The sequence below is a fragment of the Punctularia strigosozonata genome (genome assembly GCF_000264995.1).
Source record: "Punctularia strigosozonata HHB-11173 SS5 unplaced genomic scaffold PUNSTscaffold_1, whole genome shotgun sequence".
Classification (NCBI taxonomy): domain Eukaryota; kingdom Fungi; phylum Basidiomycota; class Agaricomycetes; order Corticiales; family Punctulariaceae; genus Punctularia; species Punctularia strigosozonata.
Genome location: NW_006767433.1, coordinates 1,837,533 through 1,864,922, shown reverse-complemented (window position 1 = coordinate 1,864,922; position 27,390 = coordinate 1,837,533). Strand labels below are relative to the sequence as shown.

General features: G+C 54.0%; 11 protein-coding genes across 11 annotated transcripts; 5 read left to right on the top strand and 6 right to left on the bottom strand.

Moving 5' to 3' along the window:
* Nucleotides 1-320: 320 nt before the first annotated feature.
* Nucleotides 321-7,072, bottom strand: PUNSTDRAFT_117429 (uncharacterized protein). The gene is made up of 24 exons (XM_007378592.1): nucleotides 6,830-7,072; nucleotides 5,569-6,775; nucleotides 5,440-5,517; nucleotides 5,326-5,391; nucleotides 5,216-5,266; nucleotides 4,804-5,162; nucleotides 4,061-4,755; nucleotides 3,889-4,012; nucleotides 3,521-3,835; nucleotides 3,262-3,463; nucleotides 3,004-3,208; nucleotides 2,870-2,944; nucleotides 2,684-2,814; nucleotides 2,523-2,635; nucleotides 2,341-2,468; nucleotides 2,134-2,286; nucleotides 2,044-2,086; nucleotides 1,959-1,967; nucleotides 1,780-1,907; nucleotides 1,441-1,730; nucleotides 1,222-1,392; nucleotides 1,097-1,169; nucleotides 858-1,044; nucleotides 321-805 (listed from the first exon to the last, which is right to left on the bottom strand). The coding sequence occupies exons 1-24, from the start codon at nucleotides 7,041-7,043 to the stop codon at nucleotides 519-521; spliced, it is 5,304 nt and encodes a 1,767-aa protein (XP_007378654.1). The 5' UTR covers nucleotides 7,044-7,072; the 3' UTR covers nucleotides 321-518.
* A 130-nt stretch (nucleotides 7,073-7,202) lies between these two features.
* On the bottom strand, nucleotides 7,203-8,394 carry PUNSTDRAFT_117428 (galactose mutarotase-like protein). Its single transcript, XM_007378591.1, has 4 exons — nucleotides 8,325-8,394; nucleotides 7,986-8,268; nucleotides 7,472-7,928; nucleotides 7,203-7,409 (listed from the first exon to the last, which is right to left on the bottom strand). Exons 1-4 carry the CDS (start codon nucleotides 8,370-8,372, stop codon nucleotides 7,304-7,306), a joined length of 894 nt encoding a protein of 297 aa, XP_007378653.1. The 5' UTR covers nucleotides 8,373-8,394; the 3' UTR covers nucleotides 7,203-7,303.
* A 156-nt stretch (nucleotides 8,395-8,550) lies between these two features.
* On the top strand, nucleotides 8,551-9,846 carry PUNSTDRAFT_95019 (glutathione transferase). Its single transcript, XM_007378590.1, has 6 exons — nucleotides 8,551-8,932; nucleotides 8,996-9,192; nucleotides 9,243-9,357; nucleotides 9,416-9,469; nucleotides 9,520-9,560; nucleotides 9,619-9,846. Exons 1-6 carry the CDS (start codon nucleotides 8,636-8,638, stop codon nucleotides 9,674-9,676), a joined length of 762 nt encoding a protein of 253 aa, XP_007378652.1. The 5' UTR covers nucleotides 8,551-8,635; the 3' UTR covers nucleotides 9,677-9,846.
* A 457-nt stretch (nucleotides 9,847-10,303) lies between these two features.
* On the top strand, nucleotides 10,304-12,689 carry PUNSTDRAFT_117426 (Ser/Thr protein phosphatase 2A regulatory subunit A). The gene is made up of 10 exons (XM_007378589.1): nucleotides 10,304-10,330; nucleotides 10,387-10,416; nucleotides 10,477-10,777; nucleotides 10,857-11,101; nucleotides 11,157-11,393; nucleotides 11,446-11,560; nucleotides 11,613-11,858; nucleotides 11,914-12,251; nucleotides 12,303-12,558; nucleotides 12,616-12,689. Exons 2-10 carry the CDS (start codon nucleotides 10,393-10,395, stop codon nucleotides 12,618-12,620), a joined length of 1,767 nt encoding a protein of 588 aa, XP_007378651.1. The 5' UTR covers nucleotides 10,304-10,330; nucleotides 10,387-10,392; the 3' UTR covers nucleotides 12,621-12,689.
* A 2,094-nt stretch (nucleotides 12,690-14,783) lies between these two features.
* Nucleotides 14,784-15,571, bottom strand: PUNSTDRAFT_109915 (uncharacterized protein; the record flags this gene model as incomplete). Its single annotated transcript, XM_007378588.1, has 5 exons — nucleotides 14,784-14,880; nucleotides 14,941-15,067; nucleotides 15,116-15,166; nucleotides 15,218-15,458; nucleotides 15,539-15,571. 5 exons carry the CDS (start codon nucleotides 15,569-15,571, stop codon nucleotides 14,784-14,786), a joined length of 549 nt encoding a protein of 182 aa, XP_007378650.1.
* Nucleotides 15,572-15,943: 372 nt separating this feature from the next.
* On the top strand, nucleotides 15,944-16,620 carry PUNSTDRAFT_109914 (uncharacterized protein; the record flags this gene model as incomplete). The annotated part of the gene is made up of 4 exons (XM_007378587.1): nucleotides 15,944-15,946; nucleotides 16,091-16,375; nucleotides 16,434-16,505; nucleotides 16,567-16,620. The coding sequence occupies 4 exons, from the start codon at nucleotides 15,944-15,946 to the stop codon at nucleotides 16,618-16,620; spliced, it is 414 nt and encodes a 137-aa protein (XP_007378649.1).
* A 293-nt stretch (nucleotides 16,621-16,913) lies between these two features.
* Nucleotides 16,914-18,589, bottom strand: PUNSTDRAFT_41207 (actin-like protein; the record flags this gene model as incomplete). Its single annotated transcript, XM_007378586.1, has 9 exons — nucleotides 16,914-16,979; nucleotides 17,048-17,187; nucleotides 17,275-17,449; nucleotides 17,517-17,706; nucleotides 17,763-17,885; nucleotides 17,935-18,059; nucleotides 18,134-18,332; nucleotides 18,415-18,479; nucleotides 18,536-18,589. The coding sequence occupies 9 exons, from the start codon at nucleotides 18,587-18,589 to the stop codon at nucleotides 16,914-16,916; spliced, it is 1,137 nt and encodes a 378-aa protein (XP_007378648.1).
* Nucleotides 18,590-18,819: 230 nt separating this feature from the next.
* On the top strand, nucleotides 18,820-19,467 carry PUNSTDRAFT_129406 (uncharacterized protein; the record flags this gene model as incomplete). The annotated part of the gene is made up of 3 exons (XM_007378585.1): nucleotides 18,820-19,099; nucleotides 19,164-19,300; nucleotides 19,354-19,467. The coding sequence occupies 3 exons, from the start codon at nucleotides 18,820-18,822 to the stop codon at nucleotides 19,465-19,467; spliced, it is 531 nt and encodes a 176-aa protein (XP_007378647.1).
* Nucleotides 19,468-19,786: 319 nt separating this feature from the next.
* PUNSTDRAFT_129405 (uncharacterized protein) lies at nucleotides 19,787-20,189 on the bottom strand (the record flags this gene model as incomplete). Its single annotated transcript, XM_007378584.1, has 3 exons — nucleotides 19,787-19,795; nucleotides 19,852-19,965; nucleotides 20,031-20,189. 3 exons carry the CDS (start codon nucleotides 20,187-20,189, stop codon nucleotides 19,787-19,789), a joined length of 282 nt encoding a protein of 93 aa, XP_007378646.1.
* A 177-nt stretch (nucleotides 20,190-20,366) lies between these two features.
* Nucleotides 20,367-23,917, top strand: PUNSTDRAFT_95012 (phosphatidylinositol N-acetylglucosaminyltransferase; the record flags this gene model as incomplete). Its single annotated transcript, XM_007378583.1, has 6 exons — nucleotides 20,367-20,460; nucleotides 20,518-20,751; nucleotides 20,811-20,997; nucleotides 21,058-21,205; nucleotides 21,255-21,421; nucleotides 21,473-23,917. 6 exons carry the CDS (start codon nucleotides 20,367-20,369, stop codon nucleotides 21,516-21,518), a joined length of 876 nt encoding a protein of 291 aa, XP_007378645.1. The 3' UTR covers nucleotides 21,519-23,917.
* PUNSTDRAFT_59241 (uncharacterized protein) lies at nucleotides 23,883-27,146 on the bottom strand (the record flags this gene model as incomplete). Its single annotated transcript, XM_007378582.1, has 12 exons — nucleotides 23,883-24,083; nucleotides 24,160-24,290; nucleotides 24,362-24,512; nucleotides 24,601-24,687; nucleotides 24,752-25,254; nucleotides 25,307-25,458; nucleotides 25,509-25,639; nucleotides 25,692-25,801; nucleotides 25,864-26,468; nucleotides 26,519-26,592; nucleotides 26,644-26,843; nucleotides 26,909-27,146. 12 exons carry the CDS (start codon nucleotides 27,144-27,146, stop codon nucleotides 23,883-23,885), a joined length of 2,583 nt encoding a protein of 860 aa, XP_007378644.1.
* Between the last annotated feature and the right edge of the window lie 244 nt (nucleotides 27,147-27,390).

Genomic DNA, 27,390 nt, shown 5'->3' with positions numbered 1-27,390 from the left:
GCGGCAGCCGGCTTTTGAGTCGGCGCGCCTGACGGCTGCCGTGTTACATAACTCCATGAGCACTTGATGAGTCTCGTATCAGAGCAATGACCAAGCAAAGATTGGGCGTTCGCCCGTCGCACGCAGTCGCGGTAAGAATGCGTAGCTGAGAAGGCGGGCAAAGTACGCGCTCACGTGCGGAGAAGTAGACCTATCTAAAGTAACAAGTCTAACGCTGACCTCATGTGCTACGTATGTGTACGTTCTTTAGCTTTAGGCTTTAACGGCCGTGCCTGAGATTGAATATCGAATGGCCGAAGTCCTGGTAACCCTTTGATGAACAGAGCCCCGAACCCGAGATCAACCGCCGGAACGGCGACGATCTTGCCATAGCTGTCCGGCGTAGCTCCAACCCTTCAATGGCGACTGGGTCATACACGAAGCACTGTCTGGCAACTCGGTACGGCATGGAAGGCCGTATAACCCGCTATGGGATGTTTAGAATGAGTGCTGTAACGTGCATTGCCATTGTGCATCGCCTAGTCGCTGTCGAATACTGGAGACTCCGAGTCGGATCTGGCAGCATCTATCTCGATAACAAGCTCTTCGAGCAACGCAATGTTCTCTGTCCGTTCTTCTGCCTTCACACGCTCATACAGCCAGGGACAATCCAAGGATTCGCATCGATTTGGCTCCGCAGGAGCAAACGCTGCGCATGTTCCGCACACGGTCTGGACCGTGGAAAGACGATCCTCAGCATCGCGGATGTTGGAGAAAAGATCCGAAAGTGTCGCCTGTGGGTCCGTCCGACAATCGTCACAAATACCTTCGCAGGCGATCAGCGAAAGGCAACAGCGCAAACGTGCGAAACAGTGCACCTTCTGGCGCAGGTGCCTCGCAAATCAGGCATTGAGAGTTGTGAAAGTGCGCATCAATCTTAATCCGGTTCAGAAGCAGTGACATATCAGGCGCAGCCTTCCTCGGCGACGCGAAGGTGGGTTCCGCAAGTTCTGATCGGACTGTTTTGGGCATCTCGTCGTACCACGAGTGTACATCGGCTCCGACCTGCGGCAGTTCAGTGTTGTTTCTCGGGATGGAGTAATCGCATCCAACTGACGAGACTGAAGATCCTGTCCAGAGGCGGTATGAGTACATGCGAGATGTAATAAGCGGCATCTAGCTGCTTCGTCCTGACAGTACTCGTGAGTTGCAGGAGAACCAAACGTCAGCTGATCAGCTCACCGATCGTACAGGGCTTCTTCCGGCTGAACGGCTCTATCAACAAGCCTCGCGTACGGATCACCTCGGACAATCACGTATGGAACTCGCTCTCCGTACTGAGGTTCGTCGTTACGATCCTTCAACATACGCTTTGCAGCAACAGCAACTCCAGGAGGTGGAGGAGCCTTATCACTGCAGCAGGAGTCAAAGACCTGCAGCAGTAACGAGCAGAGACCTCACCTATAAGTTCCTAGCTTGACTTCCTTAGAGAATATATAGTCTTGTATGGAGGCGCGACCGTCCAGAAGTTTATTCCAAACATCATAGCAGTAATCCTTGACCAGACTGAGATCCTGCGTGCGGAACAGAAGTTTCAAGCAGGTCTCGACCATCTGTTGCTGGGCTGGGATTCCGTCGCGCCGGACCGTTTCGATGCCTTTGGCGTCGAATACAGGCGCTTGTTCGTCGGGATGTTCATACTTGAAACCAACATACCGTTTCTTGGCCATTAAAACACATGGAAGGTACACCTAGATACGGTAAGTGGGCTGCCTGAAGGAGACAGTCATGATGTAGCACCTTCTCAAACTTCAGTTTTATCGGAGCAGGGTTCAACGCTGTCACCGTCGAGGCGATGTCCTCGCCGATCCTGAAAGCCTGATCCTTTGTCTTTCCTCGAAGGAGAATGAACAAGGAGTCCGTGTCGCCTGTCAGCGTCGAATGAGCCGTCTGAGCCGTTAGGTGTCGATCACTCTCACCATAAACGACTGAATATGTTCGAATGAATGAAGTCCACGCAAAAAGTCAGATTGGTCTGGTGTCCGGATTTAAGAGAAACTTTACCCTTTGCACCCCATTTTGGCTCTGAGTCAATTAGATGAATTGCCTGTGAGATGTCAGGGAGAATGGAGATTTTATATGCCATGTTCCGACCTTTTCGAGCGTCTCCCTTCCTGATTGTACGATGCTGTCCGCGATCTCCACCGCGGGCATTCGACCAGAGTAAGTTGCAGAAGTGTAGCCATACGTAACATTAGCTATAAATTTGAGGCCCAATTGACGCGCATTCAGAATCCGTGTCAGCGCCTACCAGTAACCGTTTTTGTCAATAAACAATGCCCTCGAAGGATAAACACGAACTTTGTCAGATTTCACGCCCTTCATGGCCTGCTTGACCATGACACGAGTGTTGAGGAGCTCCGCCAGCATTCGACCAAGCAAACCTTTCCGCACGTGCTGCTTTACATAGATCATCCCATTAGGCGCCACTATTCTGCGTGTCAGTGAACGAGATATCATTGGTGCAAGTGATACGCACGCACCATTAACGTCGTCTTTCAGCCTTTCTAGCAACCCCGGTGGTAATTGCAGATCCGTAACCCCGAATTTATTTTGTCCTTTGAATGGTACAGAGCGACCGAGGCAAGTATCATATCTGCGAATACTGTGAGTTGCTGAGATACAAGGTAGCTGGATGACGCACGAAAAATTGTAAGCTATCATGACGGAAGGGTATAGGCTCTGGAAGTCCAGGACAAGTACTGGAGATGTGTAAAAAGAAGACAATGGTTCCATGACGAGGGGCATTGCTTCTGCCGCGTTTTGTCGCCCAACCTAGCGATGAATATAAGTCCAAACCATTCACGTCGTCAGAGAATGTGGTGCTCACATCTTCTTTGCTAGGAGACAACATCACGTAACTTTCTGGTTTTGCGATCCGCGAGACGAAGGATTCGACTTTATACTGTGCAAACACCATCAGATGTTAATGGCCGCAGCTCTGGGGCGCATTCATATCTGTACCTGCGACCCGCGACTGATCACTGAATAGAACTCGACTCCATGCACACGTGCAAATTCTGCAGTCTTGGTGACTACCTCTGTGGCGTCAAGGAGCTGAAGATTTAAAGCCGCACGGTCGGAGAGATATCGTAGCAGGCGCGAATTATGTCCGGGGACTGCGCTGCGGTACCATTCCGTCAGAGTTGAGTTACGATACTTCGGTGTCCTGTGAACATACTATTTGTCGGCGATCGTACCCCGGTGAAGCGGAGACTTTACCTTTTGTGCAACACGGTGAAAACAAGGTTCTCAAAGGAATAATTGAGCAATGTTTGCTCTGAGCGCATGAGTCGCCATATGTTGAACACATGACGCCCAACTACCTCAAAGGAAGCAGTAGTACGAATTGACCATTGCAGATTCCCTCCGGGATTTCTCGTCCCTGGAGGTGCCCGCGATATCTGTTCACCAATATCAAGCCCTGCGAAGGTCTTAGCTCCACCCCACATAATGTTGTGGATCAACAGAACGAGCATACCGAAAGCTGAATCAGCTCGACAGCTGAGATACCCCCAAGAGGAAGACTGGACTTCGTAACCAGCGACAATGTCAGGATCCATGCCCAGGACCAGATCTATAGTGCGATTGATCAAGTCTAGCTCATCTTGAGCCACCTCCACAGGATGGTCTCTCAGTCTGTCTTGTTGGATAGGATCACTTGCAAGGACGATCAACCCACGTCGACAAGAAAACCCTTCGTCAGGTTGTGCGTTGATAGTGTCCTGAAAAGCCCATGCAACGGCAGCAATACCGTCCGTTTCTGGTTCTGGCAGGAGATCGCCGCGGGATGGAGCTGGTGAGGCCAAGTATCAGCTGGTAGGAAAGACCCGTTGGCAGCAGCCGTACCGAACACCTCCAGGGACAAGACGGTGAGGGCGTCACTTTGGGGCATGACAATTGTCTTAAGCTTGGGGTCATGCGTAGATTTCAGGCCATAGGTATTGACTTGGGTGATAGCTCCTCCGTTCCTCTGTGAAAATCAGCAAGGCAGAAGAATATGTGATAGCCCGTCTCTCACCTGTGTTCGAGCCCTGGAATAACGGGAATGCCGTGGAGCAGTCGGCGGATGTTTCGTTAGCCATCTTCTGGTCTCCTTCACGCTGGGCGGAACACCGGCATATTCCCAACCTTGAGCGTAGGCTAGCCCGAAGACGCTGATACCAGATTCAAGAGGCAAGCGAGGGGTGCTAGAGTATTGCCATTCGTCCAATGTTCCTATGCCGTGCCCGCCTTTGACATGGAACATCAAGCCCGCGAATTCCTGTGCCATGTCCGATGCGTCGTCTTCTCGGGAATACCAAGGGGGCTGATACAGCTTGCTTGGTATTCCACAATCCGCCATGCTTGACAGCAGGACGCTTGCCGAAGGTGGTTTCGGGGCGTACATGTAACGCCGCTGACGAGCTATTCGCCCCGAAAGGACCGGAGGAGTCGCATGGCTTCCTTGTGTGAGGTTGTGTGGCATATTCAACTCCTTCATGTGTTTCGTTTCACCGTAGAACGGATTATGGATGGACGATGACGGCGGCAAATAGTCAGATGATACGGCGTCTTCCCTCTGTTGTGAGTGCAAAGGACTATGATTGAACTTTTGCTTCTTGATGGCTGGCCCCGGAGCTACGCCTTCCGGATGCTCAGAGGCATTAGACCTGCTTTCTTCGAACTTCCGTTTCAGGTTGATTGAAGTCAATCCCAGGCCCGGAATGTAGTCATCTATTCATATTATCGAACATTTCATCATGCCAATGAAGTTAACCTCACCTTCACTTTCCGTACCAGAGGAAGGCGTCTTCTGTTCGGGCACCGTGGGGTAGGGATGTAGTCCAGGAATGTCCTTCGAGCCTTTCGAGGATGCTGTGGAGCCAAATGGCAGGTGCGAAAATGAAGATAGTTCCCTGCCTGATTCACGAGGGTTATCACGATCCGATCTATGTATATGGTCTGGTCGTGGTTCGATTAGTAGCGATTTAGTCGATATGGAATCGCCATAGATATCCGTGCTAAGTATCATATCTTCTTCGTCCGGATTTCTGGAATCTGCCAGGTTGGGTATGTCTTGCATTTGTTCATTCAGATGGGACAGTTCTGAAATGTTTATTGGGGGCACCGTCAACCAATCCCTGCTTAGAGGTTGAGCATAGGTCCACCGTGGATGAAACGATCATCATTGTACCTAACTATCAAAGGTTCGGTTTCTGATCTTGACGACTCCCGTGATGAGACCCTGAAAGGGTTGCGAAGATAGAACCATCGTCTTCAGCAGATGAAAATGCATGAACACACCGGTCGGAATTGCTGATAGCACCGGATCTTGGGTCATTAGTAAGAGGACGGGGTGCTTGCCGAGGTCTAGCAGGGATTTCAGCTGTCGCAGCTGCACGAGGTCAGTGAACCTGCCGTGTCAGCCTGTGAAACGCCTCTTGAAAAGTTGCGAACGTCAAGCTTGTTCCTTCCTTTAACATACGTTCCGATAGCCTGCTCAATTACTCAGCAATACCCTGAAATTTGGGCGACTATGTGACGTACGAAGGTGTATTCGGACGATCTCCGAGAACAGGGACGTCCGCCTCCGCAAAGCCGATCTGACCGGATGCCGTGTCAGGTAGAGACCCCTCTTCCGCTAAGAAAGGTTCATCTTCTTCAATGAAAGCGTCGTCCTCCTCTGATTCGGACGCGGACTGTGCGTCCACTTGGGGGTCATACATCGCAGCAGCTGGATGCTGTTCGTCGAACTGATCCATGTCCTGGTTCCTCAGCATCTCTTCATCTACCTCATTGTGATGGCTCGCGCCTTGATGTCCGGCTTCATGAGCTCCGGAATCCGTCGACCCGCTCGCTGATTCATACGGATTTTCTTCTGTGATTGTCGTGGAGGCACCGACCCCCTCGCCTTCCTTCATCGGGTGTATGGGCCTCCACCTTTTATACGGCTTCTCCCACAATGCCTCGACACTTTCGAACGTCGTCATTACCCACCTCTCCCAGTCTCCAGCTTCCAGCTTCAGCTCATCACCCCTCTCGCGTTCGATTCGTTTCTTCAGTTCATCCCACCATCTGGCTTCCGCGACCCACCCTCCTCCTGATCCCCTCGAGCGCTCGCTAGGATCAACAGGGATTTCTGGAGAGGGGTGTACACCTCTTGATATTCGTCTTCGTCGTTCGTCTTCCCACAGTTCACGAACGCTCAGCACGAGAGGTTCTTCGGACATTTGTGGCTCAGGAATGTCTAGACGGTGGTGTATGTTTCTCGCCGAGAGCAACTGCCTGTTCAGGATCTGATACGCTGCGACGTCAACTTCGAGAGGCATCCGAGATTGCCGAAAATACGGAGATGGCATGAACGCCGCCGTTTGTTCCACCACGTCGTCCTTCAGTGTCTCGTCGTCTTGTCCGCGCTGCCAAACTTCACCCAGGTCCAGCACACCGCAACCGTAAAGTCCGAAATCAGACATAAACTGCAGGACATAGTTCAGGTGGCTTTCAAAGATGCGGAAAGATGTTCGCATGACCGTTCCCGATCGCAGGATGGTGGTTGCTCGGTTGACCACGGCTGGGTCGGCGATATGAACCTTCAAGAAAGGGGAATAGGACGAGTGAAAGCCGTAGAAGTGCACGCCTTTGACTATAGTCACAGCACGAACGAACTGGGATTTCTGGGACTGAGGGTTTCGTTTCATAGAGACTGCAATTGCATGATTCAAGGAACGAGATAGTCGAGCGATATATCGATTTACTGGATGCAAATGCGTTGAATGTCTCCGGAGCACAGCCGGGGAGCATGGCTTACCATGTTCAGGTTCCATCCTTCCGAGGTATTCGACGAAGAAATACGGATACACTTGGTGTATGTGCACGCAGGTCTTCTGGCCAACGTTCCCATTACCGAAGACACGAATGACTGGTACACGGGGTAAAGTGGAATTGTCAAGTGGTCCAGGGGGTGCTAGATAGTAGTCTATGTTGTTCAGTCGAACAGAGAGTGCTGGTTGCGTTGACTCCATGTCTAGCCCACGTCGTGTGCCAATCGTGGACACTCCGGCTGAGGAGTTGATGTAGAGGCAGCAGCAAGAGAACGGTCGGAAAGTCGTGACTCGACTCAGAGAATAGGGGCGCGGAGCCTCGCGAAACACGCGTACTAGTAAGTACGCGTAACGACTGAAGCCTCAACCTGTTAACTCATCCAATTCCTTGGCTGTTTTGCATATACTCGTACAGGTTTCAGTTAAAGCATTCCATACGCTTTCGGTTCAACGCCAATGAGTCAATGATCCAGTACGGAAATGACTTGCTGGCCGATCCATTCTTTCCCAGGATCAACCGAAACGAAGCCCCGGACGTGTCCAGGTTCCACGCACACATACCGAAGCCTAGTATCGGCAAATACGTCAGAGTGCGCAGCGCGATCAGCAACTGAGAATCAACACCGTACCATCCTCCATCCTCCATATCACCAATGCTGGCACCGGTTTCTTGAGGGTTCCACACGACCACGTCCTTGAGGTTCGTCTTGACCTGAACACCTCCTCCTGGCCACTTGACCTCGTATTTGCCTCCAGCATCCTCATATACAGAGTCCGTGAACTTCGTAACATCCACGCCTGCTCTCGTTTCCGTCTTCAGGGCATTCTTTCCTTCGAGACTAGTATCCGTCTTGTCGAAGTATGACTTGTCAGTCAGTGGGAAAATCAGCGCATCGTTGGCAGGAGCGGCAATGTAATTATGGAATAAAGCTTGGAATTCAAGGGGCGTCGCCGACGGTGCGCTGGCGGCGGATATGTTCTTGACGTGCAAGTCGGTCGACAACTGGTGTTCAGCCAGCGTCACCACATATGCCAAGTGGAAAGGTTTGTCGTACTTTGCAATGATGCTCGAAGTAGGATCGAGGGCTACAACATGTCAGGAATCATTGCGCGGTTGACCGTCTCTTGGCAGCAAGTACGCACTGAATCGCACGGAGACGCCTGCTTCATTGTCCATGACTACGCTGTCGAACGTCCACGTCTCGCTTCGCGCAAAGCCATGCTGGCTCAGCTTTAGATGATCGGGATGAGTGGGGGCGCCGAAGCACGGGAAGACCACAGGTATGCCTCCGCGAACAGGTTTGGAACCATCGAGGAAGGCCTTTGACGACACGAAGAGTCGCTCGACAATTTCCGAGCTATTGGGGGATGCGGCCTTCCAAGATATGACCGATGCCCCGTACAGCAGTATCTCGACGGAAGATCCCTAGATTATTGATGAGTATGCATCCTCGCCTGCGATGAACAGGCGCATTTTCATACTTTCGGGTGCTTTAGTGTCACCTTCGTTGTGGTCCGGTCAACAGGCATGGCTGATCGATCGGTAGGCAAGCTGGTCGATAAGTAGCGGGGATGAGTGTACTTCGTATATTCTTCATCTTTCCTCCGGATCTGCGTAAGCTCATGCTACGTCATTTTCCCAAGAACCTGTGAGAACCTTTCCGTCAAACCGGTTCCTTCTCTCATCCCATGCTCGGTTCCTTCTCTTATCCCATGCCAAGTCTATGATAGCATTGGGCTGATACTCTCGAATATAACACAAGTCCAGGGGGTGTTTCATCTCAGCTGAACACATGCCTTCCTCTCGATCGCTGTCCATTCTCGCTGTCGCTGTCCTCCTAGGGTTGTGCTACCGACCATTCGCGCTATGGTACAGTGGTCATAAGGCTGTCAACAAGCTGATAGACCGGACAACTCCCGTCAAGCTCTACGGCGCTCCCATGTCCACATGCACTCGACGGGTGGCCACAGTGCTGAAGGAAAAACTCGTACCATATGAGCTGGTTCCAGTTGATTTCAGCAAACGCGAGCACAAGTCCGAGGAGTACATTGCGACGAAGCAGCCTTTTGGTCAGGTTCCCGTCCTACAGGTGAATCTATACGTGGTCTCGCCTCACTGTTGAGACTTACCATCTGCCACTCTTGCCCTACAGGACGGCGACTTCGTCCTGTATGAGAGTCGCGCAATATCTCGTTATATTGCTCTCAAATACGCTGATCGAGGGACCCCACTTCTCCCATCGCCATCTGATATGGAAGCCTGGGCGCGGTTTGAAGAAGCAGCTAGTGTCGAACAGAATAACTTCGACCCGTATGCAAGCGGAATTGCGTATGAAAAGGTCTTCAAGACGTGAGTGTCCGTCCCTGGGTAAACTATCGTTGTCTCATGTTCTGCATCAGGCGTTCCGGAGGAACGACAGACGAACAACGTGTCTCCAGCCTGGCAGCAACTCTAGAGCAGAAGATGGATGCATACGAGCGTATCCTCGGGAGACGCAAATACCTAGCAGGCGATGTATGCCGGATGAATCTGTCGTACTGGAGGCTCTTCTCATGCGATCTTGCCCCCCTAGAATATCACATTGGCAGACTTATTCCATCTCCCCTATGGTAACATGGTCACGGAGGTGAGCTGAAATCATGTTCTGCTCTACTTCTGTGAATCACCATTTTGTAGCTTGGCTACGACGTACTGCAGTCCCGCCCTAACGTCGCACGGTGAGCCGGTCCCAGTCTTCATATGACGTACCTAACCTTACCGGGTCCGTGCTGTCAGTTGGTGGAAGGATGTCAATGCCAGGCCGTCCTGGAAGTCGGTTGCGCACGGTGCATAAACGCAGCATGGCCTCATGTCTGCCTCTGCAGATGATGGGATCTCCGACTCGGATCGTATGCGAGCGTGGTGTGATGACTCATGGAGTCCTACAATGGTAAAAGTAGTTCAGGTAGCTATCGATGATCATCGTTTCAGGTGCAAGCCGAGTCACCAGCCATTGCAATCAGCATAGACTGCGATAATGTTTGCTGCAGACCAGCACGCCTTATAACACGCTCCGGCGCGCACCGGCGCATACACGCGTTGCTTGGGTTCATAAACAATAGTACCACGCCATCATACTCATAATTACGCGCGAAACGAGAAGATACGTAGTTCAGTCACAGAGGACGTCTCCTATGCTGCATTGTCGCCTGGTATGTGAACAGCAGGCTTTACAATTCTTCGCCGTCGAAGAACTTCGAAGTCTGCGTACACGTTCCGACAAAATAATATAATATCCTATCCTATACTGATCCTATTGTAATGGACTGCGCGTTGTACACATGGTTCGCCACTTGGTCGATCACACGAGGCTCATGTCCGGCGTGCAAGCCACAGTTCCCTTGCTCTTGCATAGACGCTCATCAAACGCAACCACACTCACTGGTCACAATCTCTGCACCGTACCACACGCATTTAGAAGGTCTTCTTGATCCCTCACCAATCTTGAGTGCGTAACGATATTCGCCACGGACTGGTCTCGGTGTTGACGCGACTCGTTTATAGCCCATCATGGATCCAGGATTCACGGACGATGTGCGCGCCAGCGATGCTGAACCCAGAGTGAATAGCTAACCCAAGTCCCTGAACGCTTAGATTGCTCCGATAGCGATCCTCATGGATGAACTGCGGTCGGAGGATGTCCAGTTGCGGCTCAACGCTATTCACAGAATATCCACCATCGCGCTCGCTCTAGGGCCTGACCGTGCTCGAGAAGAGCTCATACCATTCCTGCAGGACTCTTTGGATGACGAGGATGAGGTCCTCCTAGCACTGGCGGAGGAACTGGGAAGGAACTTCGAAGAGTATATCGGGGGGTCGGAGTACGCCCATCTGCTGTTGGGCCCGCTGGAGAACTTAGCAAGCGTAGAAGAAACTCTTGTCAGAGATAAGGCAAGTGAATCTTGCCACTCGACACGCTATGGGCAGATGCTCTTCGCGTTGATTGAGACTCAGCTCACCGATTTCATAGGCAACCGACTCCATCACCAACGTGGCCGGAGTGATGTCGCCATCCCAGATTGAACAATACTACGTGCCTCTCGTGAAACGATTATCCCAAGGAGAGTGGTTTACCGCCAGATCGTCCGCCGCGGCTTTGTTCCACCCCGTCTATGATAAAGTGTCGCCCACCATCCAAGACGATATGCGGAAGGGCTTCACTGCCTTGGGCTCTGATGATACGCCCATGGTTCGCAGGGCCGCCGCGAAACATCTTGGGGTGGGCCCAGTTCATACCGTGCACCTTTGTCGCATCTGAGCGATGGCTTGTATAGGCGTTTGCCAAGAAGTTGTCCAAGCAACATGTCCTCACCGACGGTTTGGCAATCTATCGCAAACTGCAATCGGACGATCAGGACTCCGTCCGATTGCTCACGGTCGAGGATCTGATCGCCATCGCGCAACGACTAGCGCCCGCGGAAGTCAAAGATCAAGTCCTGAAACAGATCAGGCAGACAATGACCGATAAGAGTTGGCGCGTTCGATACATGGCAGCCCAGCATTTCAACGAGGTACCACATCACTGGTTCTTTCCTGAGTACTAAACTGAGCACTCTTGTATAGTTGGCTGAGGCGGTAGGATTGGAGCTTGTCCGAGAAGAACTCATTGGACATTTCGTTCAACTCCTCAAGGACAATGAAGCGGAAGTGCGGACAGCGGCTGCTGGTCAGATCCCAGGTAGTTGGCAGTCAACATGATTTATCTTTACCATGCTCACCGGTTCTTGTAGGATTTGCTAAACTCCTCGACAAGGAAGTTATCCTTGCTAGGATCGTTCCATGCGCCCGAGATCTGTCGACGGATACTTCCCAGCACGTTCGCGCAGCCCTTGCCAATCAAATCAGTGGACTTGCACCGCTTCTCGGTCGGGAAGCGACGACTGAGCATCTCTTGCCGCTCTTCTTGCAACTTCTCAAGGACGAGTTCCCCGAAGTCCGGTTAAACATCATCAGCAAACTGGAGCTCGTGAACAGCGGTTAGTTTTATCAGCATCTGCCGAAGCGACCTCGTGATGACTGTGAAACATGTAGTTATTGGCATTGAACTGCTCGCCGATAGCCTGCTGCCTGCTATCGTGGACCTTGCCGAAGACAAGGCATGGCGTGTCCGCCAAGCTATCATCGAGTACATACCTCTGCTAGCCACGCAACTTGGCAAGCCTTTCTTCGACGAGCAGCTTGGTAACCTGTGCATGTCCTGGCTTGGTGACACCGTGTATAGCATTCGCGAAGCCGCCACGGTCAACCTCAAGAAGTTGACGGATGTCTTCGGAGTCGAGTGGGCCAAAGTTGCCATTGTGCCGAAGGTCGTCGGGATGGCACAGCACCCTAACTATCTCTACCGTCTGACCACGGTCCAAGCCATCACAGTAAGGCATTCACTGGGATGGACATGGCATGAAATTGACACATTTACCCAGACCATTGCGCCATCCCTAAACCCTGATATCATCCTCTCTGATATCATCGACCCGTTATCGCAACTTGCGGCGGACCCTATACCCAACATTCGATTCAACGTTGCCAAGTGCCTGGAAGTGGTTGGAACGAGTTACGGTCCTGACGGTGCCGAACTGGCACAGACGCGAGTTAAACCGCTGCTCGAACAACAGAAAAATGATACGGATGCTGACGTCCGATATTTCGCTGCCAGAGCGCTGCAGAAGATCACTTCTGGTACGCGTTTTCCCACTTGAGGGACTGCAGTGCTCTAACATAATATATTTTCACCAGCGTAATGTTGGCAGAATGTATCACCAAATGTCGGAGGTGGACGGGTCAAGATCCTCGAAGGATTGACGTGTAATGTACAGAATACTCTAGTATGATTGGCACTTGAGGACTACTTTGCCAGTGGATGTGACTCAGCCTGACCGTTTCGCGTTCCCGGTCCCTTGCCCTTTACCCTATCTACATGTTGGGCATCAACCGTGCACAGAACTGCTGGATGATTGCTCGCCCGCATAGTGTCACTGGAGCGAGCACATCCTACCCCGCAGGGACTCGGGAGGTGCGTCAGTTGCTGTCCGTTCGGCGGTGGAGTTCTCCCGAATTGGCAACTGTCTATGTTCGACTTGCATGACAGCGTCAAAGGTAGGGCGACTTAAAGGACGGGGTTCGTCCGATCGCTTCTCGTTAACCCGACCACATCTACCTCCGCCATTGCTATCTGCACTGCGGTTTTAATTGTCAGCGCTAGACGCCCGACTTGATTTTACACCGCTCTTCGTTGTCGCTTTCACTCGCGTCTCATCATGTCTAAATCCTCTCGTATCCCGTCCTTTTCCAAGATCGCCACCTTCACAACGCAGGTTGCATGGTATGTAGCTCGTCGCAGCAACTGCATGCCTGACAATTGTTCATGAAAAAATTCACCAGGATTGTCACATCGGCTCTAGCAGCTCCGATCTCTCTACCTCCACCCCTTCAAAATGCAAAACATCTCAGAGAAGTCTCCGGCGGGCAATCAATAGGTCACATTGGCTCTGGACGCATCCTGCCTACCCGTGCAGTCGCTGGCGTCTCGAACCTGCTCGGCGATATCGATGTGCTCTCACTACACGAACATGACCGACGATCCGTGAGCGGTGTCGATTCTCTCCTCGGAGCAGTGAACGTTCTTGCGACCCACGGAGGGCACACCAACTTGGCAGCTCACGACTACGATGCACGCAAAGTGAGCGGGATTACTTCCATAGTCGGCGACATCGACGTTCTCCACGGACGTGACAGCGACACAGAAACGCTCATAGCCCCTTTCCTCGAGGAAGAAAATCTGGCCGCCCGCGCTGTGTCCGGTGTTGCTGATGTCATTGGAGACCTTGACATCCTCGCCAGTAGCGAGTCCGGAGCATACAGTGCTGGTAATTATCAAGCTTATGGCAACGACGGCCTGCTCCGTCGCGGTGATGTTGGTGCTCTACCTGGGCGGTCTGTAAATGGAGTGGGAAACGTCCTCGGGGACATCGATCTTCTCAATACGCATTATACTGACATGCAAAAGCGTGCATCGAATCTTCGTGAGTTCGTTGATCCTCACGAATGCACTTTCTCATATGCCAATACTTGACTATAGGCACACTTGCTGCCCAGTGTTCCGGCGACACCGGTCCTAATGAATACGCCCAGCAGCAGGCAGTGACGACGGCCCAAGCGTACCATGCAAGCTTTCTCGGGTTCCAGACGGTTCTGGGACAGTTGGGGGCGGATAAGGGTGAGTGGGCATATAGAGCATAGATGAATGTTACCTTAGCTGATTGCGCAAAGGCCTCCTGAATTACGACAAGACAAAGGAATTGCCTACGCTGATTAAGAACATCGTCAACTTGAACAAAGGTGTGTTTGAAGCGACATCTGAACTTGCCGACAGCCTACCTGTCCTCGGGCCACTGCTAGGACCTGGTAAGCAGTTTATGCCTGCGATTCAATGGCTCGATGACTGACTCGGATTCCACGCGATGCAGTAGTCTACGAGGTAGGAACTTGACAAAATACAGAGAAGTCGCTCGCTCATGGAATCACCACAGATAAAATGCGTGCTGGACTTGACGCTCGACGCAGTGGAGAATTTGACGGACGCTGTTCTCAATACCACCGGCTTGTCCGAGCTACTAGGCGCCAATGTCCAACAGGCCTCGCAGGCGACATGCGTCCTTGTCCAGCTGGCGGGCGTCTGCATATAACGAGGAGGATGGATTGTCACAGATGCCCGGCTGAAACCTTCGCTCTGGACATGTCATCGAGATTGCATTCCTGTTGTTAGCCTCAACGAGTTTTAGCAAGCTATTCCTACAGTCCCGACAACGATGCGCTAAAGATTTCCTGACCTAGCCCGTTTGATGACAGTAAATAAGAATATATACGAGCGCGGATACGCTCCCGAACAGGACAGATCTCGCAGGCTACTCGTCTTTAACCCATTGATCGGCCATAGCCCCAATCAATGGCAGTTCGAATCGAGAAAGGCCATTGCGAGCAGCATCTATATATGCGCGTACACTGCAGATATAATGTAAGTTCGAGCTATCTGCAACCAGGAAAAGGGATGAAAGGACGTACGCCATGTACGAGGCAGATACGACAAGGACGAAGGTAAACAACGTCCGCAGGAACGACGGGAAGGGAACAATGGAGAGGAATATTCTCAATATCAGTAGAGGTGCAGTGAGGAGTGCAGATTGGTAGGCTGGTCTACGTCAGTCCGTCAGACTGTCTGGATTATATCGGGACTTGCCATGGAATCGAACGTAGTCATTATGGGTTTCCAGCACTAGGAGGAGAAATGCTAAAACACCGATGAGCACATTGATGCGTCCAGCATGAGTTCCGAGATCACCAGATATAGGCCCAAGCAAGTAGGCGAACGCGGCCAGTAAATCCACTCGCATGCCGAAACGAGTCTCCCAGACATTTCGTTGGTTCTCCGTCTCTTCTAGTACTGCCGCGCCACCTCTTTGAGAGTCCCCAAAGGTTGGGATACCTCCAGACTGGTATGACGGGATGGTATGCGAGGAAGAACCGTGCACAGGAAACCAGGGCCGCGTTATTCGCGAATTGCTGGCCTGAACAGTGCTGCTCTGCCGGGAAGGGTCGTCCGGTGGAGGGGCCTTAGGACCAACAGTAAGCCACATGTAGCCCGCCGCGCCAGAGAACTCACATATGGCGCAAATTGGGAAGCGAAGGTAGACATTATGAGCTCTGGAGGTCGTACGCTACGAAGGGCCGTGATCAATTCAGAGCTGCCGCACCAGTATGATCACGTGTACGTGACCGCTCTAGTCGGGGTAGGCGATCGGGAGAAAGGACAGAGCACAGGGGGCAGGATGAGTAAGTAGCATGTATTTCAGGTTTCCCTTATTTCCGTCGAGCCAAACTCGAGATGTGTCGCAAGTATCACTCATGGTTGCGCGAAATAAATATCAGCACTGTATTTGCTCAAACGAGGGTACGGCTTTAGAGGGTGGGAAAGTTCAAACACCCGTAAACACCTTCCCGCCACCGCCCGCGGCCTCATCGCAAAAGACCCAGCAAAAGGTCAAGGGACCGTCAAGATCTCGGCAACATGGTGAGTTGGTAGAATCCGCTTAGGAATGCCGCTCGGACTGTCCTGGGATATCGCGTACCGGGAATATCACCGGAAATCCGATGGATGCCTTTCTTGAGGATTGGATGACCTTGGCCTGGAGAGCGAGCTGACTTGTCGTTACAGGCCGACGCATCAGCACCGATAACGGTCCGCACCCGCAAATTTCTTACCAACAGGCTGCTTTCGCGCCGTCAATTCGTCGTGGAGGTCCTTCACCCTGGCCGTGCCAATGTGTCCAAATCGGATCTCTCGGAGAAGCTTGCCGATATCTACAAGGCGGACAAGGCCCGCGTTGTTGTCTTCGGTCTTCGGACACAATTTGGTGGTGGACGGACCACGGGTTTCGGGTTGATCTACGATGACGAGGCAGCACACAAGAAGTTCGAGCCTCGGTACCGTCTCGTCCGGGTACGTCAATTCAACGTCCTCGACGCGATTTGATACTCAATGTCGTGCATCACTACAGTCTGGCCTTGCCACCAAGGTGGAGAAGCCTACCCGTAAGCTGCGCAAGGAGCGCAAGAACCGTGCGAAGAAGGTCCGTTGCGCAACCTCATCCTCACAGGCACCCATGCTCATCCAGTCGTTGGTGAACGCAGCTGCGTGGCACCAAAAAGTCGAAGGCAGCCGAGCCTCCGAAGAAGGGCAAATAACGGTTGGGCGCTCGTTACTTCCTTGTCATCTTTATTCTCCTGCATTGCACACATCTCGCATCAGTTCAGGAAGACTCCGGCCATGTATCCTACGGTGTATGCATCCCTTCCTTGCTTTCCATGAATACACCATGTCATGCATCGACTGCAACCACCTTCACTATGAGGTAATCGCAGTAATCCAGTTTCAATACCTCAAGACGCGGAGCATGCTATTAAATGCTATGGTGTACGGATATAGCCATATAACCGTGGGTATGAAATCAACAATACAGTTCCTTCCCGGGTGTGCACTAGAACCCGCTCTTCTTGTGAATGATGTCGGGGTCTTCCTGGTACTCTTCCGCTGAGACCCACATCTATCATCGTGCAAGTTCAGATTAATGTTGCAAAACAGGCAGAGCCTGTAATGACGTGAAATAACCACCTTCTTGAAGGTCCCTAGACCCGCTAGAATAGACCCGCCGATCCACGTCGAATACTTCCGTTCCGGAGGAGCATAGATTTTGATCTTTACGTCCTTCAGCGCCAGGCGTTTCACCTCGTTCAATAGGCGATCGCCGAAACCTGTCGAGCAATAGTATGAGCTCCACATTCGCACAAACAGTAGTGAATTTCGGGGATGCCCTGCAGTAACGAAGGGTGAAAATTGACCTCGACATAAGGTGCTTCCGCCGCTGAGAACAATATTGGAGAAGAGATTCTTCCTAAGATCCAAATCCACGCGGTTGATCGAGTCGACCACAACCTGGTGTGCACCGGCATATTCCTGCCCAATAAGCTCGGGGTTGAACAATATCTCAGGGGCGCGGAATCGTTCTGATCCGAGCTGTGTAAGAGCGTTAGAAACAAGGTTTGAGCCTTTCGAGCTTCGACGAGGAGTCAGAAATTCGAACCTGCACAACATTGCCGTCCGGCAACCTGAAGTCTTCAGTTCGTCCAACAGTTTCCTTCTCTTCCTTCGCCGGGTTGGTAGCGACGTAACAACACTTCTCCTTGATCGTCCGGACTATTTCGCGTTCCGCAGTAGTATGAAGATGATGTCCTGATTTCCGCAAGAGTAACTGAAGATAGTCAGTCACATCCCTGTGATATATTCAGACCAAACAGTAAAACTCGGATATGCAGATAAAACCCCGCACCTTCCCGCGACGTCCACTCTTCGGATGGCATGCGGCATGGAGAAGCCTTCAAACACCGGTACTGCGTGTGTCACACCATCGCCAGAATCGAGCACGATTCCGGTAGTTCGACCGGAAGAATATCTGGAGTGTAGTGAGCAAGGTTTGATGTGTGTAGAGGCGGACAACGAACAGCGCCAACACGGCTTGAACAGAGACAAATAACGCAGGTACGTTGAAGGTGTCGAAGAATATTTGCGCGGCTACGTCCCGATTCGCTCGAGGATTTAGAGGCGCTTCTGTGAGAAGGACCGGGTGCTAACGAAGAAGCGCGGCCATGTACAGGACGATCAATACTCGCTCAACTAGAACCATGCCGACATGGACTTCACCTCTTCACTGAGCGTCCCGAGCTCTTCCGCGTATATCCAACTCCATATGCGCTCCATGTCGTTCCAGTCTGTCACAATTCCATGTTCCATAGGGTACTTAATCTTCAGGAGCCCACGGAACTCTTGCGCTTTCCGACCGATGAATGTGTCCCCTTCAAGCGCTCCGGCCATGACACGGACGTGCTTCGGCCGTCCAACACTGTGCAGCATGGAGAGAGAGCGTGTCAAGTGAGAAATAACGGGTCTCGCTGTAGGAGACAGTCCTAACCGTGAAGACGCACAAGGACGGGAAGAAACATTTCGGATGGTCTTGTCCCGCAAAACCGGCTTTCACAGTTCCTGAGCCCTAGCGCGCAACGACGTCAAGCACAGGCAGTGGTAGAGAACGCAGAAGAGGCGTACATTATCAATGACAACGGGTTGATTGGTGAGGACATCGTCGTATTCGGTGGACATGATGTCGCGACCTCAGATCATAGGACAGGGAGCGCGACGCCGGAGACCAACGCGTCGTGGGGTGGTACCGCCACCTGCCTTCTGGCGCTTGACCACGATGGCGAGTCGCCTGCGCACGCTCCTGGCAGTCGTTCTCATATTATCTTCGTATGCTGTGAGCGAACTCGCCTAAAACACGATTTGCGACACCTACGATTTGCGTGTGCTCATAGATATCTGCGCATGCCTTAATGGATAAATGGGCTGCCACCAACTTCTGCAAGTGTGAGTACACTCCCCTGAGTGCCGAGTTGAACACCGCAAATAAGACGATCGCAGGCATATGCTTCGGCTCCAATTATACCATTCTCAAACTTGATATACCGGACGACCCGTCAAAACCATGTCTATCTTGCAACAAGCAGTGGTGCTTGAACCAGAATCTCCCCATATGCGTCAACGCGACGCTAGGTGACACCAACCCAGACACTGGGACGGGAAAGGAAGGGGATGTCGAGGCCAGATGCTTCCGTGCGTAGCAGATTCGTTGTTCGCTACCCATCTGACCCTGTCTACATTCCCTGCCGGATAACAGAGCGGGACTCGCCTCGAGATCAACTCGTGGTCACGCTCTACCTGCTAACCGTCTTTGGGCTCCTTCTCGGTGCGGGAATAAAAGGCAAAATGATCAAAGCAGGCCTGGACACGAGCATGCCTCTCAAGTGGTGGGAAGTGAGTCTCGATGCCGTTTCTTCTATTTCGGATCGGTGACGTTCGGATATAAGGCGTGGCTTCCGTGGAGACAAGCTCGGGGCACAGCAGTTGGATTGGGCGATCGGCGGTATAGCAGGTCTCGGGAGCGGAGTGACTACATCGCGCTACACACCAACGAGGGTTGACGCTGGCGCCCGTCCGGACCGATTGTGCATGTCAAGTCATACAACGCGCCACTTGAACTTATCTCAGAGGTCGCCGTATGCTCTCAAGCATCCGGACCGACGAAACCATGGCCGCAGAGGTCTGGGCGCATAGAGATCGCCCACCTCGACTATTTAGGCGTATCGGTCAAGTACTGGAGCAGAGTTTGACACGATCCGGAGGCAATTTGCGGGAAGGCCGTAGATAGATAAGGAATCGGGTCAGTGTCGGATCCATATCGACATCGCAGGAAGGACATGCGTGCAGGCAATGAACATCGAAGCAATGAAGCATTTCATTTCAATCATACTGCAGTCAACGAAGGCATCAGGCATCTACACGTATACACAAGGTTCGATGCTTACGATCACGCGGTCCGGTACACCTTCAGGTGTCGTCTTCGCTGCCTTGGACGCCTCCAACTTGGAGGCCAGGCGTCCGCGGTTGGGGTTAGAAGCATGGGTCCCCCGTTCTTGTTCCTTGGATAGGTCAACAAATGTCAGATAGATATCCCATGTAGATGTGTGCGGGAGAGTGCAAGTACCCTCTTCAGTCTTGCCTCGGCCGCTGCCGCCGCCGCCGCGCGAGGGTCCTCCCTGCGATGTGCAGAACCGCCTAGCGAATTCTGGTTGGCGTCGGAACCGGACCCGAGCACGGTATGACCACCCTCATGCGTAGAGGACTTCGAGCACATAGACCCCATTATTGCTGAGGCCTCTTGTGAAGGAACGAAACAGAAAGCGGCATCGGCGCTAAAGAGGGCGCAAGCACAGGCAGCGGCCAAGACCAATGCAATTGCCATTCACGTGACTCATACACACTCTTTCGAGTTAACGTCGTCGATCGGTGCTGGCGAAGACTAGCATCCTTCCGCCCATGCATGTCCTCAGAATGGGAAAGGGTGCTCTGGAAGAGACAGCCTTACCCTGATAACTACGTTCCACCCTCGTTCCTTTCCGAGCTTCGGAAGAACCGTGTGTGCCCATTCTTGCATCGACGTGCGTGTTTCTCGGCTCACCTCGAATCCATAGCCAGCTTCAGGCCATACACATATCGGTCTCTCGTAGTGGGGTCTTTCGCCATATCCCAGCACTTTTCCACCATCTTCATCTTCCTCGCCGTATTCGTGCGCCTGCACACGTGCGTGCTTGATCCTCGCCTGCTCGTCTGGATGTCCGTCGGCGTATTTGTATCTGGTTACGCAGTCTGGGAGATCTTGGACTACGTGGATGTTCGGAACACACCACGAGACCTGAACGAGAACCGTAGGTTTCTGAGATGGCGGACCGGGTACAGTCCCCCGTGACTGACGCAGCTCGCCCAGGGGCCAAAGTATTGAAGTCTTCGATCTTGGTTTTTCTGGCGCTCCTGGCACTGTCACCTGTGCTGAAGACCTTGACTGCTGCCACCTCATCCGACTCGATATGGGCTTTGTCTGCCTTTCTGTTCATCTTGAACGCGCTTCTTGCGGATTACTCCTCCGCGAAGCCCGAAGGCCGCATTCGCGAGAGGTGGGCTCTCAAGGCTTTTCTCCAACAATACCGGTGGGATTGACCGAGGGAGCAATGCAGGCTTACATCTGTTCTTTCGATGAACGCAGCCATCTCAGCATCGGTGGTCCTAGCCTCACGCCTGCCGGATAACCTGTCCGTCTTCGCGCTCATTCTGTTCGCAATCCAGGTGTTCTCTCTGTTCCCCATACTCCGGCATAGGCTGCAGGTCTGTCTCGCCACGCTACACCGTCAGCATCTCCCAATATTTCTCACAGGCTACTCCACTTGTACTGCAAACCACGCTCACCGCTGCTCTCTGTTCCTTATCGTTGTTCCTATCGTCGATCTTTCCCTCGACTGTTACATGGGTGTTTGCCGCGGTCTTTGGCTTCTATACCTTCGGCGCCCCGGCAATGCTGATGTGGGCACAGCGGTATAAAAAGTGCGTCGATTGCGGTGATTGCTGCACCGTTGCTAAAGCGATGTCTTTTAGCGAGATACGAGGTCCCTGGGACGTCGCGGTGCCCAAGGTCAACTGACCGCTGCGGTCGACGGAAGCAGATAAAGCCGACGCGCCATCTCTTTTCCAGGCGCCACCAAAAAAGCGCCAGGGGCGCATTTCGTTGATCGGCGACTACTGTCAATCGACGACCGACGGCGTCTTGTCAATCTCACTTCGTTTTGTTCCGATCATCGCGCGAGTGGCGTATGTTTTTTTTTTTCGCTTGAGCGCAGGCGTTAGGCTTGGCAAAAGGTAAACAAGAGGGTGGGATTATTTTACAGTAAGGGTTTGAGCGGATTACAGTATATCACAATGCTCTATACATCGTTACATTGCTATTGTCTACAAAGTCCCGTTCGACGCTTAGAGCTTAGAGCTGAGAGGGTGAGAGATGAACGCGAGAGCATAGATGTTACCGGAGAGCGAGCCGCGAGAGAGCATTGCAAGGTCGTTAAAAGCATAGTGCTAAGCACTGCAGATGGAGCAAAAATCATGGAGGCCGGTCATCTCCCTCGGCCGTCTTCGTCGTCGCTGTCTCGACGTTGGCGTTTAACGCCTACGATGCCCATCCCGATACCTCTCGCCTCGAGGGCCTCGATCGCAACCTTGGCGGCGCCAGACGACCGCTTTGTGCGCGCACGGTTCCGCCGGAGCGCACCGAAGGCTTGCGCCTTGATCACCGCCAGCGTTCCGGATATTGGCGGGTCGCTGGGTGTGGGAGAGCGCGAGTCGCCGTCGCCGCCCTGGGAGGAACCCGTGTCCTTCCTCGATCGCGGTTTTGACTCGGGCTCCGCGGCTGCAGGCGCCGGGGGGTCGCTCGCGGTCGTGTAGTCGGCCATGGAGGACGGTCCAGAGTCTTGCCGCCGTGGTTGGGGCATGGCGTAGCGGCTGGGGCCGGCGAGAGAGGAGATGTCGGCGATCCCGCCGTGCAGAGTCATATCGGGGTTGCCCTGGCGGCGATAGGCGTATTCGGAGCGCTCTTGATGGCCGACGGACGAGTCGGTGTATCCCATCTGATGGTAGGGGGACGTAACGCCCGTGGAAGACGTGGAGGTTGGGGTAGAAGGAGCGGAGAGGGTCGGGCTGTGGCCGTTGGCGGAGAAGACGTACGGGGCGGCATCGAGCGAGGCGATGGGCATTTTTTGATCTTCGACTGTCGCGTATTGAGACATGTAAGAAAGGGCAGGGGACATGAGCGTCGGCGACTCGACATAGGCCGGAGAGTGCGAGGAGCTCCCGCTATCGGGAGGGCACGACTCACCACCAGACGATGCCGAGTGAACGACGGGCCCCGTCCAGGCGGCGGCGTCGCCCCGTGCAGAGCCGGCGAGGGCGTATGAGCTTGTCGACGAATAAGGGCCGTACTTGGCGAGGGAGGCGGCGCGAGCGGCGGAAGACGAGACGTGCCCGTGTTCGGGGGTAGTGTAGCCCGCGCTGGTGGCGTATGCGTGGCCAGTGGCATACGTGTTGGTGGCGTATTCTGTGTAGCGCAGGCCGTCGTCGGGGTAGTGGGAGGGGGAGAGCGGGGGGATCTGGGGGGTGGCGCCGTTCGCCTGGGCGGGAAAGAACGCTATCGGGAGCGGGGGTAGCTCATCGCGGGTGCCCCCGGCCCTCTTCGACATCCAGAGGTGCCTCCACATTTTTTCGCGCTCCTGGCCCTCGCGGCGGAGGCGGGCGTTCTCTGCGCGGAGCTCTGCCGCCTCTGCCTTGGCCTCCTTGCACGAGTCCTGGAGCTGGAGGACGACGCCCTCGAGGCTGGTGACTGCGAAGAGAACACGGGCTCGGATCTCGATGTGCGGGGGACGGGGACGTGGCACGCACCGGTCTCCTCGAGGCTGGCGATGTAGTTGGCGCGTCGGGCCCGGAAGGCGGCCTGGGCGTCGGCATTCTTCTTCTTGCGGAGGGCAATGTCGGACATGCGCGGCTGCGCGTCGTCGTCGGGGCTGGAGGGGTTGATCATCGACGGGGGGAGGAGCCAAGCGGGCTTTTGTTTGAAATGGCAAGGGCGAGAAGACGGCGGGGGGGAGAACCGCGGACACACTAGTGGGTGGGCCTAGCCGAGCTATATGTATTGCTCCTCCTCCTCCTCCGCTGGCCGTCGCTGCTCGCGCTGCCCAAAAGAACGCACGGGTCTGATTCGAACGCGGGCCACGACCAGGCCATGACCCGCGCTGGCTGCGAGTTCGTGTGCAGCTGCTGCCCCGCGGAGGACGATCCGGCGACCTGCCGCATCGGGCGACGCTCCCACCCACCGCTCCGGCCCCGCCGACGCGCTGCGGGAGTCCCCGCCCGGCCATGCCTGTTGCACAGTGCACACTACCGACTATACACGCACGGGCTCGCCCTCGCAAGCCACCTCCTCCACTCGCCCCCCGACTCCCACAGGCACAGCCGCACCCCGTCACGCGAGCGCGTCCCCCTCCTCGGCTTCCTCCCCCATCTCGTCCCCTTCCATATCCAGCATCTCCAGCGTTGACCCCTCTCCGCCCAGCACGCACGCGACCCTCCGACCCTTCCGTCCGTTCACCGCTAGCGACACCCCGCCGCTCTGTCGTCCAGCCAGCCTCCTCGCCCTGCTGATCGACACGCGGCCAACGCGGATCTGCGAAAGAAAAAAAAAGAACCGTACACGTTTTCGGTAACCCAGCGCCCAACCACCGAAAAAGAAAATTTCTCACCTCGCCTTCTCTCCATTTCCGTACCGCGCTCACGAAGAGCCCCTCGCGCGACGAGGCTGTATCGTCCCTGGCACGTTCAATGTCCTGATAGCTCACCTCCCTGTAATTGGCCATCCCAATCCACGCAGAATCTGCGTGGCCGATCGTGATCAGCCTCGCCTTTGATCCCCGCGAGCGAGAAGGCGCCGCGCACCTTCTTCACCCCGTAGCCGATATACAATGACGACCAGTTCTTCGTCGAAGAAATCCGCGTCCAACACGTCAAACGGCGCGACGTCCGAACCCTCCACGCCCTTGGCAACGGTGCAGTCCAACAGCGCCACGGCCATCGCAGCCTGCTGCCCAGCGCCAAACTGTACCCGCGCGAGGCACACTGCACGGAGAGGGTGGGGAACGAACCGGACAGCCGGCCGCGGTCTCAATAAAGTCGTAACCGCTGACATCGCGATAAACCGACTCACGATGGTGGCGTTCTTCGGCCCTGTGATCCGTGGTCCAAATGGCGAGATATTGCACGAATCTGTCCGCCTGTTGAGTTGGATCTGAGAAAAATAACACGCGCCCTGAACGACACTGCGACACCTGCCTCCACATCTTCCGTCGTTCGCTCGCGGGTGACGAACTTTCCTTCTACGGACTGGGGCGGTGGCCTAACGTCCGCCACGTTCGAGACCTGCGCGGACCGACCAGCGGCGTCAGCTGCTTGCACAAACAATTGCTGGCAACTCGTGGCCAATTCTCCGATGAGCGCGTCTAGGTTTCTGTCCACATCCGGTATATTCCTCGGGTTCATCTGCAACGTTATCGTCAGGGACCCTCGCGACCAATGAGGGCGGTGGTATATCCCCACCAGCGTGCTCGGCAAGGGACGAATGGACAGCGCTTTGCGGGCGTTTTGGATCGCCTCATGGAGAGGCGGCGGCTTGAGGGACCCACCGAGGTCCTCGGTAGTGAACGTCGGCACAGGGCCAACGAACCATTTGTCGATCGGGCTCCCGATCAACCCGGCTGTGAGGTAGTCGTTGACCACCAGTATATCATGCTTCGCTGGTCCAGGGTTCGGAGCGTCCCCACTCGTGTTGATCTTGCCGAGCTCTGGGTGCGAGGTTACCTTGATGCACGAGCCTCTACGGAGATGATCACGCACCGTGTTTGATCCACGACATGAATTCTTTAAACCGTCGCAACTCTTGACGCGCAGCCGACGCGAGCCATGCGGAAAGGATGATCCCGCGCTTCACCAGCTCAAGGCATTGACCGACCCGCTCTGCGGAGAAGCGGAATTGGGAGTACGCGGGCCTGGACTGCGTCTATATGCGTCTCTTTCTGCGGTGCAATCGGAAACTCACAATAAAGCCCAACCCTGAACCTCTTCCAGCACGACGTGCAAACGTTGAAAGGCGGGGCCCACCCTTCTTTCCGCGTGATCACGCAGCTTGATCAACGCGTCGCCCACTATCGTCTCCCATTTCATGATTCCCTGCAATGATGTGAGCTGCAGCTGGCGTAGGCGTTAATCACTGGCTCTTCACCCTATCGCCCATGTTTTCTCCACCGCTGCCCAGCAGATCTGTGAGCGCCTCCGAAGCCTTCCCGGTGATCAAAAGGGCGGTGAGATCCAAGATGGCGTCGGGGTGCTTTTCTGTACGTCAAACGAGACATCAGCACCTCGGGCTGTTACAACTGTCTCGGAGATCCGCGTACGTCCGAACTGTTTTTGCTGTTTTTCACGTAACATGCGTTCCCATCTTGGCCCGAAGCCGCTGGCACCCGGGAGCGTGTCAGATCCGTGCCATGCCGTTCGCATTTCCTTGATGGAGCGCATGAGATACCACACTAGTTCCCGAGCGGTCGAGCATATCTTTGCCTCGTCACGAAACATGCGCTGTGCCATGAGCGGGAGATGAACGATGGTAGGCAGCGCCTCGCAGGCAGACGCGTCATCGGCGCATATGCGACGGTGGGCGTAGAATACGGGCCGCGAACTGTCTTTGATCAGCGAGGCGATTGCAGAGCCACCGGGCGTTGGGTCTACAGCGAACGGTCCAAAAGCAAAGCTGCCGTCGAGGAATGGGGATATCCGTCCCTGATCGTCAGCAATGGCCAGGATTCCGTCGACGTTTGCGTCATCAGCGGGGTCCAACTCCTCGGCTATACTCCTCTCTTTTGATCCTGGTCTGTCCGACGGGGCGATAGATGCAGCCAATGGGTCAGGACTCAATGTAGGCCACGAAGAAATAGCAAGAGGTATGGCGGAACGTTGGGCAGTCTTCGTCCTCGTACTTTGAAACGCAAAGAGTTCCGTCGCTCTGTAACGCATCATCGCAAGTTTCCAGCCTCTCAAGGGGGGTCTACTCACCCTGCCGATTGCTGCTCATCCTTCGGCGGATCCAGAAGAGGCAGCAGCTTGAGTGTGGAGTGCGCAGATCCTGTCTTCGGGTGCCGGTCAGTCATGACCATGAAGGATAAGTCCAATTCGCATACAATGACACCCTGGCGTTGAAACATGTCCGGGATGTTGTCTGTATCCGCCTTCTTGTGAGCCGCAAACCACCATACGTTTGTAAGGCGAATACGTCGCCCAGGCATTGCTGGTGCCGGGTACATGACGTTTTGTTCGTGACCATCTTGTATTGAATGAAGGGTTACACGAGGAGGATCATGAAGCACGGCGATGGTCTGTCCTAAAAGTCAGCTTATTTAATGCTCGTCAAGGTATCCAAGAGAGTCTATGACTTGCCGTCTGGACTCCAGGCAACGTCGATGATCTCCTCAGGTTGAGCATCGGGTTCCCGTTCCACGGACACCTCCCACTTCTTGGACCCTTGGATTTTCCACAGGCTTAATCGGTCTTTGCTTCCAAGCCGTTGGATCAAGACGACAAGGTCCTTATCCGGGCAGCAGGCAGATGTTACTAGACGCGATGGTGCTGGGAGTTGGACGTTCGCCAGAGAAGTAAAGGACTGCAGGTCTGCTGCGCTCGCCATAGATTCGTCCATGACCGGATCCATGATCACAGCGTTGGTATTCAGCTGCTTCGAGCAATGCTCGGGTTGGATGCGTCGCGCACTATTTTTGTACAAAATCTGGGCGAGCAAAGACGGTAGACACCGAAACCTGAGACGAAAGCGCCGGCCCCGACAGATCTACGCGTCAGGGGCACATGACCTCCGCATGACCGCATCTTCGGATTTTTATGCTGCAACCCGGTTCTCGCTGGGTTGCATACGA